Source organism: Cyphomyrmex costatus, unplaced genomic scaffold (assembly GCF_001594065.2).
Source record: "Cyphomyrmex costatus isolate MS0001 unplaced genomic scaffold, Ccosl1.0 scaffold283, whole genome shotgun sequence".
Classification (NCBI taxonomy): Eukaryota; Metazoa; Arthropoda; class Insecta; order Hymenoptera; family Formicidae; genus Cyphomyrmex; species Cyphomyrmex costatus.
The window spans coordinates 82799-97073 of record NW_017276944.1 but is presented as its reverse complement, the minus strand read 5'-3'; the positions used below and the strand labels follow the sequence as shown (position 1 = coordinate 97073).

General features: G+C 34.5%; 1 protein-coding gene across 1 annotated transcript in view; it reads right to left on the bottom strand.

The window, feature by feature from the left end:
- spg (dedicator of cytokinesis spg) overlaps positions 1-13724 on the bottom strand; it is a 55011-nt gene extending 41287 nt beyond the window's left edge. The window contains exons 1-4 of the mRNA XM_018541408.1: positions 13548-13724; positions 3138-3221; positions 2227-2420; positions 1576-1724 (exon numbers count right to left, since the gene is read on the bottom strand). Coding sequence (XP_018396910.1) covers positions 1576-1724; positions 2227-2420; positions 3138-3221; positions 13548-13584 — 464 coding nt within the window. The 5' untranslated portion in view covers positions 13585-13724. The remainder of the gene's footprint in view (positions 1-1575; positions 1725-2226; positions 2421-3137; positions 3222-13547) is intronic.
- Between the last annotated feature and the right edge of the window lie 551 nt (positions 13725-14275).

Below are 14275 nucleotides of genomic sequence, written 5' to 3'. Positions count from 1 at the left end.
CTATACGAGCAATTCCGTGATAATGTATAGTCAGACATTTCACGTTTAACATCTTTTTCACAATTCACTTATAGTAGGGGATCTCCACACATCTACAAAATGTATCAAAATAATGTTTCTGTAAATATAATATTAGTTCCCGTGTGTGTGAATTATGAAAATTAATTACTTAGAATAAAAGTAAAAATATTTAAATTTGAAATAAATACAACATAAAACAGAAAATAATTATTTAGATATATCATGTCAGATGTAAGGGAAATTTCTCTATATGAGATTATATTTTGCGATATTATTTTGCGATACATAAATACTTTCATTTTTAACGATGTAGTATTTAATGGTAATTAGGTACTGCATTAGCGCTAATTGGGATTGCTTCAATTTGTTCGGAAGAACGATATCTCCGAATATTACGTTGTCTCTTGAATAGACTTTATTTCGCGCGATATATATTATCACGTATACACAATAATCTTCCTTCCTGTTAACACAAACAATAGAAACTTTCCATCGATGCTCGGATACGTTCCCCATGTCCTCTTATCCGCGAGGGTAATGTATAAGCGCTATCGACTATAACTATGTATATTGACATATAACGCTACGACCCTTTCCTTTACGTACCCGAACCCGTTAGATTACCGACAATCGCGCTTCGAGTGATATCTTAAGATAGATGTTTAAGATGAACGAGAGAGAGGGAGAGAAAGAGAGAGAGAGAAAGAAAGAGAGAAAGAGAGATCAATTATAGGTGTAATAGTGTTCGTAAAATGTGCCTTCTACACATATATATGTAATATATATATATATAATATATATATTATATTATATATATACATATAGTATGAAAAAAAGATTACATTAGTGTATTCTTTAGGAAGAGAGCGAAATGCTTCTTCTGACTCGTGTTTGATGAGAGGAAGACTGTCGACATGTGCATCGTCGTTATAGCGATTAATATGAAAGAGAATGACAGAATAAAAGAAATTCTTTCCAACAGTGTCGTGTATCATTCGCTTTTATGCAGCAATTGCGCGCGCAAGCGAACTTAATTAGCACGTGATCACGCGAGAGCGAATCAATTTCAAAGTTCTCTCCAGTTGTATCAGCTGAAACTATTTGATACGACTTGTTTTTTTATAATTGCACACAAGATCACTTTGCACGAAAGTTATTCGGCTAAAGTTTTTTTTCTAATAAAAAATGATGTGTGTATACATATATTTGTGTATGTGTCATTTTTTATTTGGAAGAAACTTTAATAGATATATATAACTTTTAATAACTTCTTCTCTGCAACTACATTAACTCGATTGCTAATAAAAATCAATACTAATTTGTGCCGTTGGTAATAAATATACATACACACTGTGGATGTTATATACGCTTTAATTATAGTATCTATACGCCACCGTTAGAAAACATTCGCACAAATCGACTAAGTAATTAAAGAAACTCAATAAGTCTTTCCTAAATACGAATGATAAAAGGATATGATTCCCGCTCATTCTCGTGGCACGTGCCGCGAATTTACTGAGAATTTAGTAGAATGGTATATTTTTTTCAACTTACCGGTTCCCCCAATCCACTTTATTGATTATCCGTAACTTCAACTCCCGCGTCTGATCAGTCGTAAGGGTGCCGGCCAAAAGTTGCCGCCGCCATTCCAATAGTTCCCGCATGACTTTACGCAACGCATTAAATTTGTACTCCTCACGCTCCTGCATCAAACAGCAAGAACAGAGATTCACATATTAAATAACTAAAAAAGTTTTATACGCCTTCTCGAAAATAAAGAAAAAGATTATAAAATCAATCCTTCTTATATGTCGTCTTGTACAACATAAAATATAAGAGAACAGAAGTAAAAAAAATTTGTTTTATAGAAGGTAAGAAAAAATAGAGAAAACAAGAATTATTTACACGAAAAAAATAGAAGAAAATTATGTATTTAATAAAAATTCATCAAAAAACAGACTCACTCTTTTAGAGAACTTATTAATATTAAGATATACATGTATAAATAACGTAGACATTTTTAAATACAAAAGCAAAGAAATGAATGAAAAAGAAAGCATTAAAGGATTGCAGTTTTTTCTTCATCGATCGCAATTTTAATAACGAGAATTATTTTCTGAACCGGAATACAAAGACAGATTACGCAATGAAGAAGAAAAGAGAAGGAGGGAGGGTAGAGAGAAGTACGGAATGCGGTGTACTTACCACGTACAACCTCTTCCAAATACCACCCCATTCCCGCAGGACCAGAGTGACTTCCCGGACCACCGGATCCTCCAATGGTATAACGGACTCGAAAAGACCTTCATTGTCGATTTTACAGGGCTTCAGATGCACGTAGGAACTCGGAAAGATCCCCTTCACCGCGCGATTCTTCGTCGAGAAGCCTCTATACCAGCCTGAAATCGTCAGGAATTTCATTTTAGTTGCATTTTACCAATTGCATTCGACCTATGTCTGACAATGAGAATACCTTTATACCTATATATCCTTGATGCTACAGATACGCAAACATGGCTATTATTAATTTAGACAATAATACTGAACATGAATATTAATGTTAAAATTAATTAATACGAAAAATAATTAATAGTATTTAAAATAACAGTATTTAATTATTATAAATTAATATCAGTCAATGGAATTATTTTGCATGAACTTATGAAATACGCTCTTCTTCCTGTATTATTATTCTGCTTGCTAAATAATTAATGAAATATTTCTACTAAATTCTGTAAGTTATACAATTTTTGAGTAAACTGTTTGAAATTAATTTTAGTGAGGAAATATGTAGTACGAATCGTTTGATACACATTGATGCAATAATTAATGATGAAAAGAATTACTTCACATTAGTGAAATCTGAATACAAATCTTTAAATTGAAGCAAAATTTTGATACTATATTCTTTAATATTCTTTCTCTCTTCAACCTCTCTCTGTATCTATATCATTTCCAGTTATCCATTCTAGTGCGTAATTACGTTGTACTATCACGCTTCCTGGTGACTTAATCATTTCCCTTGACATTAAACGATATCGAAACTCTATACAAAGTACATTAATTTTGGCCATGCAAGAAACAGGCAAGATCGAATATTATATCAGATTACGTACCCACGCACTCCTCCAAGATCTGTACGGTTTCTCCAATCTCCAAGGGTAATCCATACCGCGTGTCCCCCCGCCAGTTGTACACAGCTGTAAAAGAGATCATAGCAGACATTATCAGTGTGAGAAGTGTGCGCCACGATATGACGCAATGATATATTTTTAACGAGCATCGCCGTTGTCACCGGTTAACTAGATCTCGTTACATATCGTCCACGTAAACTAACGTATCACCACGACTGATAACTGTTACTAATACGCGACGGAAATCACGCCTATTTGCATCATCTTATAATTATTTGGAAGAAATGCACAATAATAATTCTCGATATTAGAAGTAATCCAGACGGCAAAATTATGACATAAGTATACATATATACAGTATAAGAATTAAAATTTACTCATTATTATATTATAAAAGGTTATAATATACAGTGTAAATTACAGCATTTTATATCGTGTGTTTACAGAAACTAATATTTTCTTATTTGTTTATTAGTTAATTTTAATATCATACATACATAATTATTTATGTGCAATATGTGTGTTTAACTTGTATAATTTAATATATACATAATTGTATATTTTATTATCTGTTTTAAATATAAGTAAATTATCGAACTCTCAAAATTAAACAATTAATCACTCTAAAAATATTAATAAAATGGGCAAGTGAGAGATTACTATCTGTTTTAATTGTATCTATGATAGTATTAACTATAGCAATATCATATCAGGATGATAAAATTCTTGTTTTAATAGAGATACTTTAGATATATGTATTAATCTACATTGATATTATATTGATGTATATCTTCGCAGTTGCATTTTTCTAAGCATTTTATTCAACAAGTTGATAACTGCTAAACTTAAGCCTGTAATAACAGTTGCTTCATTCATATGAACAAGTTAATATTTCTTCCTCGCGATCGGTATCATGCGCTTTTTGTTTTTATTATAGAATTGTCAGCCACGATAAGTCGGCTTCGGGGTACCGGATACGCGTGACGATGCACGTATGACGAGCCAACTTCCGGTCCTCGGTTGCCAGAGAAACTCACGCGAGATGCATCTCAATGAGCGCATCTATATTTCTTTTTCTTTCTCGCTTGTGTTGTTTAATTCTTCTTTTTCTCTTTTCCCAACTCTGTGTTTTCTTCTGTCTTTTCTGTGGATACGTTTTGTGGCTTACATATGTGTAGGTAGGTATACGGGAGATGTTGAGAAAAAGTACAAAAAATTAATTATTAATTATATTATTATAATAATTAATTATTATTATTTATTATTTATTATTTTTACAATGGAAATTTAATATATTTTCGAGAATATTTTGATTAATATAAAATAAAACAGTATATGATTTCCAAAATAAGAAAAGGTATTTTTTCGAATGTTTTCTAAATAGCCACTATCTCGTCATTGGAATTTTAAAATTAATTCCCAAGATTATTCCTAAAATTTATTTATAATTTCAAAGTTTTTACTGTTTTACATATACATTAGATTGTTCGGTAAGTTCGTTTCAATTTTCTAGCTCAAAATTGTATACATCTCGTAAAAAATAAACGAATTGTAAATAAAAAAAAAAAACGGATTTTAAAGCTTGAAATTTCTACTTCCGAAAAGTGTTACTATATCTTTTTAGTTTCTGTGAGTTTGATAATTTTTACATATAAAAAACTACGAGCTGAGAAAAATGAAAAATTTTCTTATCACTTTGCGAGTCTTTCACATGTCCCAAAAAAATTTGCAAAAGTTTTCGACTACCTATCGTGAAAGTCGTGATAGCTTGAAGTTTTCCCTACAAAATCGTTTTTTAAAAATATATATTATTTTTTGCTCCTGAGTTATTCTCGAGTTAAAAGTAAAGGAATATTTTGATTTTAATTGCCCATAACTGTTAAAAATCATCGTACCGCAATTAAGAAAACAGGTTCTTAAAGCTGAAACTTAGCTCTATCGAATGGTGTAATCGCTAATTTTTTTATATGTAATACTATTTTGAGCTAGAAAAATTGAAATAAACTTTCTAAACAATCTAACATATAATAAAAACTATATCTAAAAAAATTTAGACATAAATAACGAAGGAGTTCGATTCTCGTATAGAAACTTATTTAGGCAATGAGAGGATGTTGTTACTCGTCTTTTTTTGGGACATCCTGTATACGTTAACTGGCATTACGCACTTGTTCGCCCACGTTTGAGACTGTCTACGAGCAACGTGCGTGGGACAATGTGGCACAATTTTTGACAGCTACACATCATGCTATGCGCCACATGGATTGCCCATTCTTTCCGTTGCAAGCGATGCATTTCATTCACGCGTATCGATTACTCTTCGACATCGTTCATAAAATTCGATGAAACGAAAAGGGATATAAACGTGAACATCGACACGATGTAGCGTGATGTAATTTATAAGCTGCATCAATATCTGAAGAGAATTGAAATAAATTTTGAATATAAAGTTTTATTTAAAGTTAAAAGTGTAATCAACAACGAATAAATGTGATATGTATTGAGAGAGAAATATGAAATGAATTTGGAATAGGGAAAATGGAAAGTCATTTTTTAAAAGTAACAAGTTATTCGTTACCGAATAGAAAAAGTAACTATATAGTTATCGATTTTTAAAGTAATTCGTTACAGTTACCGTTACTTGAAAAAGCAACTTTTTATTATTTTTTCGTTACTTTTTGAAAATTTATCCAAAAAATGTACTTTTACAATATTTTTTTTTAATGTTAATAAAAGCAGTATACAATAATGACGCTAGCTTTATTTTTTCTTAAAAACATAATTTCATAATTCTGAAACCTATAAAATATGCGGCAAATATCTACCTATCTGAGATATCTATTCGATATACCTATCACGTAGAAGTGTAAAAAATAATTTCAATCAAACCGTGTTTAATCATATGCAAAGTAATAACGATAAAAGTAACTTTAGTAAAATTCATTACTGTTATTAAAAAAGTGTAACGATAACTACGTTATCGTTACAGTTACTGAAAAGGAAAAGTAACGCAATTAGTAATAAAGTTGCCAAGAAGAAGTAACTTATATATAACTGTAACGTCATTACACGTAACGAGTTACTTTCATTCCCTGGTTTAGAATATCATTTCTTTAGCGCCATAAATTCTAAATTTTGTAAGATTAAATTCAGATTACAATGTAAGATACAAAGGAGACGATTCATTCTCTCTGAAATCACAGAAAACTGTACAAATTATTAAATTGACGCCGCAAATCGTTCTTTAAATTTACGGATATGTGGAATCGTGACAACAGCACGAAATGTCTGGTCTGTGTGAATGACGATAGTGGTTTTCTTTTTCTTCCTCTTTCTTCCGGACAATACGAGATATTTTGTAGTGAGCAAAGGTCCGTGACAATACGCTGCCACGTGTATGCCGTGAGAGAGACAGTATATACGATCAATAGTGTCACTTATACGGAATGTTTTGCGTCACCGGATGGCAGACAGACTATTCCGCATAATCTCTTCTGGCCTTAATGGAAAATTTCCCCATGTAATAGAGACAGATTAGATATAACTTTCTTCATGTATATTTTCCTCAATGTTTCACTTTATATTCAAATGCATTCATATTCACAGATAAATTAAAGGTAAATTAATTTTTCAGCACACTGAACGTATAGTATCTCGTTAAAATAATTTGAATAAAAGGCACGAAAATATAGTAAAACCATATTATATCAACAAAAGAATTACGGATAGTTCCAATGAGCTTAATAAATGTAAAGCAAAAAATGTACAGTAAAATAAATTGTATTATAATTTTACGTATATATATATATATATAATAAAATATATAACTAATATTATATTATATGATATATGTACAGACACGATAAAGAAAAATAGAAATCCGGTATTATATCGAATTTTAAAATGAGAGTTCATATTTTCATCTACAGATACTCTTTCTGTTTCTTTTTCTCTCTCTTTCACCTCTCATAAAAAATGAAATATAAAATTATCTAACATTAACAAATCTCTCTTTGAAAGAATTCTATTTTCAGCGGTACACGAACAAAGAACAGACCGCGAAGTGTTCACATTGTGCGGCTTTCCCCCATAGCTTTTCCCGGGGAATTAAATCGATAACTCCCTTTCTCGACCGTACGAAACATTCACGACCGTAGGGGGACCGTAGGCATGGGTCTGGCGGCCATTTCTGCCGTTCTTTTCCCGAATTTTCCGTCCTACGATTCCCTGCGATCCGCTTTCTCCCAGAGCGTCAATGATGGCTTCGTGTGCGTCAGTCGCGAAACTTAAAAATTTACGTGTATCCATTTCGAGTAATGGAATGTGAGAAAACGCGAAACAAAAACATCGAAAGAACGTCTTAAATATGTAACTTTATAAATAATGTTAAATTACCGTGAAAAATTCCATACAAAGAAAGATATAACGAAAGTAAAGGACCAGTAACAGTCAAATTTAAAAGTTTAATATGTGTAATGTACCAAAATGTTTAGTAGTATATAGACATATTTAAAATAAAAAATATAAATTTATTTAATAATATGACATGTTTCGGCACCACGATTGTGTTATCTGCAGATATGTAGACAATCACAGTAACCTTAAATGCTTAACAATTTGATATTAACGCAATAAAAGGTTAGAAATGTGAGATGTGATTGTGGCTCGATGAACATATAGAGAAATTGCTCGTAAGTGGTTGGAAGACAGATTGTGAGAGGATTTTCGATTGATCTGATAAGAAACAATTTTTTAATTTAAAATAGAAAATGGCAAGCAAGCAAATTCGTTTCTCAGATATCAACTTACCGAAAAGACCGTACAATTTTTCTTCGCATGTTTTGATCCAATGCTCGTCAAGTTGATTATCACAGTCAATAATTAATAATTAATAAATAAAAAATAATATCATTTAGTCAAAATATAAGTCGGATTATATAAACTATACGTCACATGATTAAAATTAAAATATAAAAATCTGTTTAATATGTCACAAAAGTTGAGGATTATGATCTAAGAGAGAGAGAGAGATCGTAAAGAGAATTTAAAATTGAGATAAAAATCGTAGTTAATAAATAATCTTAGTGCTACGAAGTCATATAGAGATATTTACTTTTATTTCAAATATTTTTCTTTCACAAGACAAAACAATTGCAGGACATTAAATAGATTATAGGGAAATAAAATTTTACACGTACAATAAACACGTGACAGTAAACTGACTAGTAACGGAAGGGGTAAGTTGACACAAGGGAACCATTAGAGCTCCCGCTCATGTATGCTCACACGTGGACAAAATCACACGTGCGGAGACAGCGTCGGATATCAATAATGCCGATGGAAGACAGGGAAGATAGCAACGCTCGAGAAGGGTCGCAAAATGAAGACATAAACAATGACATCTGAAATCATAATGCTTCTCGGACCCGTGCAGTAAAGGCTTTCCCGAGAAAAACCGCTCGAAGCCCCCACAGGGAATGACATTCGAGAATTAAAAATGTGTGCACCGTAATTCAGAAAAATTAATTGCCTTCCAATTATCTAAAATTCATAAAAATTGAAAAAAACTTTATTACACTAAATTATCATAAAAAATACGAGTATATCGTCTTCGTAATTTGATAAATGTATACTTTGTTGTTTATCATTTTGTAATTAATATATGTCGTGAATCTAGGACATGAGAAACAATACAACAAAAATTCTCGCGCGGTTACGCAAAATGCTGTCGGCTATTTTCGCCGCGCGGCAGAAGCGAACGCCGCACATTTTTCGCGCAACGGAAACGTTGCTTTATGTACGATCATAAAATGTCAAAAGCGCCGGTGGGTCATATTCAAGCGTACGTACATACGACATGCCGCGCCGGTTAAATTACCGGGAGCTTTTTGCGCGCGTAAAATGTGGTTAACAAACGGTGAAGGAGAGACGGCAGGAAACGCACCGATAACGTCACTCACATTGCGAGATAGCTGATATTAATATTAACATTTATGTGCGGCTGAATAGGTTTAAAAGTTGCATCGCGTAATAGCGTCTCGTCGATAGACGTGAGACTGATATGATTTCTCGAGAAATAGATACAGGCTACAGAAAAGTTTTGTTTCTGAAGTTTGTTCGTCGTGAATCTTTTTAGCAGTTCTGTACTTTGTGTATAATTATGTACCTATATATACATATATTTTTTCAAGATTTATGTTTATAAATGTAACAGAGTTTTTGTGTTAAATTTTATAATAACACGCAAAAGAAACGATTCTGTTAAAATATTTAAACATTTAGCGATACAGATTGGAAAATAATTTTATTGGACTATCAAAATAATTATATAAGATACTCAAGGTAATTCCTAGAATGTGTCAACATTTTTTTTACAGTACTACTTATGTTTACGTGCCCCACATAATTATTTTGATATTCAACAAAGTTATTTTCAGATCTGTATCTCTAAACTATATTTTTCGATGTTTCAACAAAATCGTTCTTTCCGTGCAGAAAAATAACACAAAGAATACAAAAACAAGTTGATGGATACAATTTCCCCGTAAAATTTGGAATAAAAGTGAAATTATACAATTTTAAAAAGAGCCTGCGATATTACCTATCTAGGGTACCGGAAACGGTACCGGCGGGATATCGTAAAAAGAGAAGCGGTGCTTTGGAGGCTTTTCCGATATTTTCGAGTTCAAATGGATCTGCCTTTGGTGTTCGGAGTTTACGGCACGATGGTCTCGGTAATGGCAGGAATAACGCATCTGCCGACTTACTGCCACGAGAGAGAATGAGAGAGGAAAAGAGACGAGGAAGACGGGGCGCAGTTCTACATCTACAACGGACCTGCTAAAAAGAAATAATGCATAGGGGCATGACCGCGTGAATAGTGCCGTACATTGGTAGATTGAAAGATTGTGCTTTAATCGCGTCGCTAACACACTCAGACCGTGCGAGTCCGAGCACAGCCGAGAAAAATCCCGGAAGCTATCACGTGCGAACAAAAGGAGTCTGCGAATCGTTTCTATTTCATTATATATTTGAAGTGAAAATATTTGCAAAAAAAAAATACACATATATGTATATAAATAAATAATTTTTAAAATAAAAAAAGTGAAAATCTAATATTTCATCAATATAAAGAATATAAAATTAATACAAAATATGAATATATATAAGGCTAAAAAATACTTGAGTCTCAAACGATGTAATTATGAGATGTCCTTATGATCGTTACAATAATGGAATAATTTAGATTATTGCGCTAATTTTTAACCAGCGTTGACTCCTATAGCCTTTATTTTGTAATTTATTCATATATTTTGTATTAATTTTGTTATTAAAAGGAGTCTGGAACTATATTTTAGTTTAGATTATATTTAGAATTTTTTAAATAAAGAATATAATTATTGAAAAGTTACAAAATTTATATACAATCTTTCTCGGTGATTATTTATCTTGTCGAAATTTTATTTAATAAATTGCATAAAAACGTCCTTATAGGTGAGTGACAACGAGAAGCACCGATGATTAAAACGAGGAGAGCCCAGGAATCAATGATTAATCTCATCACGCTGACTAAAGACGCTATTTATCGGATTAGAGCCGCTTGCACTGCTTGAAAGAAGATCGAGTCGACGGTGATGCTAACGACCTTAAACTGAACGCTTAATGCGAGCGTTAATTAATCGCGAAGAAATGCCGGACGATGCCGCGCTGTAAATTGATTCCGATTCCGAAGCCAGAGTCGCGTTCTTTTCGTCTTCGCATACTTTTCGCCGCGTCGAAGATTTTCGAGCAGACGCAGCCACTTGACTATATATATAGCTAAACATCGTCGCACATAGACATTCCAGTGCAACGATAAAATTCCATTTGCATTATCTTTTGAATATTTCATGAAATATTTCCTAATCTTTTCTAAAAATGCACCAGACGCATTATATGTGCATATCTAAAATTGTCGTACACGGATTTAATTTATGTAAAAACAAAATGCAAATGTTTCGAATTATAAAATACATTTCACTTAACAGCACACTGAAAACATCACTGATTGGATTAATTAGAAATGGACGAATCACAGAATTTTCTAGATCTATGAAGTTGGCACGACATTTTATTAATATAAAAAAAAATAAGGGCAGTTCTAGTAGCACTTTTCATAGTTCTACAGTTTTATATAAAAATAAAAAAAAGTTCGACTTATATTTAAATAAAAAATCAATTCCACTTATTTCTCTCATAATCTCCTTTTAAAAAAAACCACCGATTTATCAAACTGTCTCCGTACTGAGGACTTCATGTTTTTTAATCCATTTTTATATTCATATTAAATATTTATAGTCAACATCAACAAGAAATATTTCTTTGCATACGTTCTCCATAATGGGCTTTTCACAGTAAGCTTAAGCTAGTCTTAAAAAATCCGTAAGAAACTGACCAATCATAGTCGAATGCTCTCTAAATTTTTTGGAGTGAGATTTTAATCTTTTGGAGCAAAGATCTATTTTCAAAAAAGGAGTAGGACTTCCTTCCTTTATTGGAGTATAAATCTCACTCCAAAACAGTTAAATCTCACCTTAAACAAGAGTGAAACAATTTGCCATGTTTATTTAAGAATACAAATATTTTCATTCTTTTTCAATAGTGACAGTATTTTTATTCTTCTCTCTAAAAATTTCTTGGAACGAAATTTCCCTCCAGAAGAATAAAAATACTGTCACTATTGAAAAAGAATGAAAATATTTGTATTCTTAAATAAACATGGCAAATTGTTTCACTCTTGTTTAAGGTGAGATTTAACTGTTTTGGAGTGAGATTTATACTCCAATAAAGGAAGGAAGTCCTACTCCTTTTTTGAAAATAGATCTTTGCTCCAAAAGATTAAAATCTCACTCCAAAAAATTTAGAGAGCATTCGACTACGATTTGTCAATTTTTTTTATGACTTAAGGTTTAAGTAATGGCTTAGAAAACCCATAAAGTCTGTTCTACAATGACCGTAAGCCGTAAAAAATTGACCAATCGTAATCGAATATGAGGAGAATAATCGATTGGTCAATTTTTACGGCTTACGGTCATCGTAGAATAGACTTAAGGGTATATCCACACAAACTTGCATAATCAATTGTATAAATATATGCATAAAGAAAATATTATCCAATCACATTTGACTTGCAACTTTGTAAGAGAGATACGATTGGATAATTTCGTTATGCGTACGTTTATGCGACTAGACAAGTTTGTGTGAATGTACCCTCAAGGCTGCGCAGCACAAACTTCTGCATAAGGCATAAGACATAATAGAATCAACCAATCAGAATCCTTCATTTCATATTCCGATTCTGTCTGAAAAGTCTGAGTCTGTGGCCTTTAAGTGAAGTCCTCCATCAACCTCCCCGCTATATTTGTGTGTTTTTGTTATACGTTAAGTAACGTGGATTTTATGTAGAATCGCTGCAATATTTTAATTGGCAATTTATAATAATTAAACTTGACATTAGATTTGTCTACTGTATTGTTAAAAGAGTGATTAATCTCCGACTTCTCTCTCTCTTGTTTACAGTTGAAATGCCTTGACATCAAAATCCGCAAGGTTTGGTGTTTTGTAAAATTTCTCCCTGTCCTCTGTCCTATCGTACATATATCTGTTTACTCGACACGATAATTAGTGTGAGTCAGGTTTTCGCGTATCTCTCGTATACGCGAAATGGAATTCTCCAAGGTAATACATATAGATATATCGACGCGTTATCTACTATTTTACTTTACTAATATCTATATATATTAAATCAGCAGCGTGTACGCTAAAATTAACATCGTTCGTGCAAAACATTGTTACAAAGGATTCGTCTTCGAGAATGTCCATTGAAATTTGCTAAATATCCTAGCCAGCGCGCATTTTTTCCAACGTCCGAGATAAGGCGGTCGAGAGTGTTCCGTCGCGCATCGGAAGAGCGCGGAGGCGCGAAATCCGGGACCGAACCCGGCTTTATCAAGCGCGGACTTTACTACTCGCGCGCACGATCAATGCATGAATGGAGCACAGAGCACACGCACGGGGGTTTACCCGCACACGCGTGCGGGAACACCCACACTCGCACGCGCGAACGAACGCACGTCGCTGCCGCCCGCCGCCACCGGCGCGCGTTTGTCATGAGGATCCTCGCGCGAACGTCATCTCCAGACAAAACCGCCCGCGGACGCGAGATATCATCGCGAACTGTTCACGTATACGCCGCGCGAGCGTCACGGATTCTCCGCGGGCCGGTCGGACCGCGCGCCGTGAATTTGACAGCTCGAGTAGAACGGCAAGCGGAAGGAGAAGAGAGAGAGAGAGAGAGAGAGGACAGACCGGTCAGAGACTCGGCGCGCGTTGCACAGATAAAAGCCGACTTACCGACGCCGTACTTGGTGGTTTTCGTCGTCGTCCACATCTCGAGGGCCGGTCGGCGCGACGCCGACGACGTGGACCGGTGGCGATAGCTACATGCCAGGGCGGCGCGTCTGCTGGCGCGCGCGCGCGTCGCGCTCACCCTCGCGTGACAACGTCCGCGACGAGTTTTATTATCACGAGAGGCACGAAAACACAAACATCAGATGTGTCCGGGGGCCGCACGAATATCGTACACTGTGCGCCGCGACGGCGGCGGACGGGCTGGCCGTTAACGAATAGCGTTGTTGCCAGCAACGAGCCGCGAGGCGAGCCACGGCTGACTGACGGCAACGCCGCCCGCCGTCGGCCCGCCCTCCCCGCGCCCTCCCCTACCCCCCGCTGAGGCCGGCCCCGTGACTACGCGTCACGTGGTACGCGTCGCGTCGGGATGCATGGAGTAAAAAAATAACTAGACGCCCCAGCGGAGTGTCATTAAAGGCCCGCGGAGGGACGGAAGTGCGTGACTGCCATGACCGCCACGACGGTTAATGATTAGCTTGTAAACATTAATCTGATCGTTTGTTATTTATAGGATGTATTTACGGATCCGAATAAACGTGTAGGTACGAATATAAAATTATACTTTGTTTTCAAACGTTCTTACGAAAACGGAGCTTCAATTTGTCTCGAAGACAATTCAGGGAACACGAGAACAATTTTTCATGTCTTTCGGATTTTATCACAATAAAGAA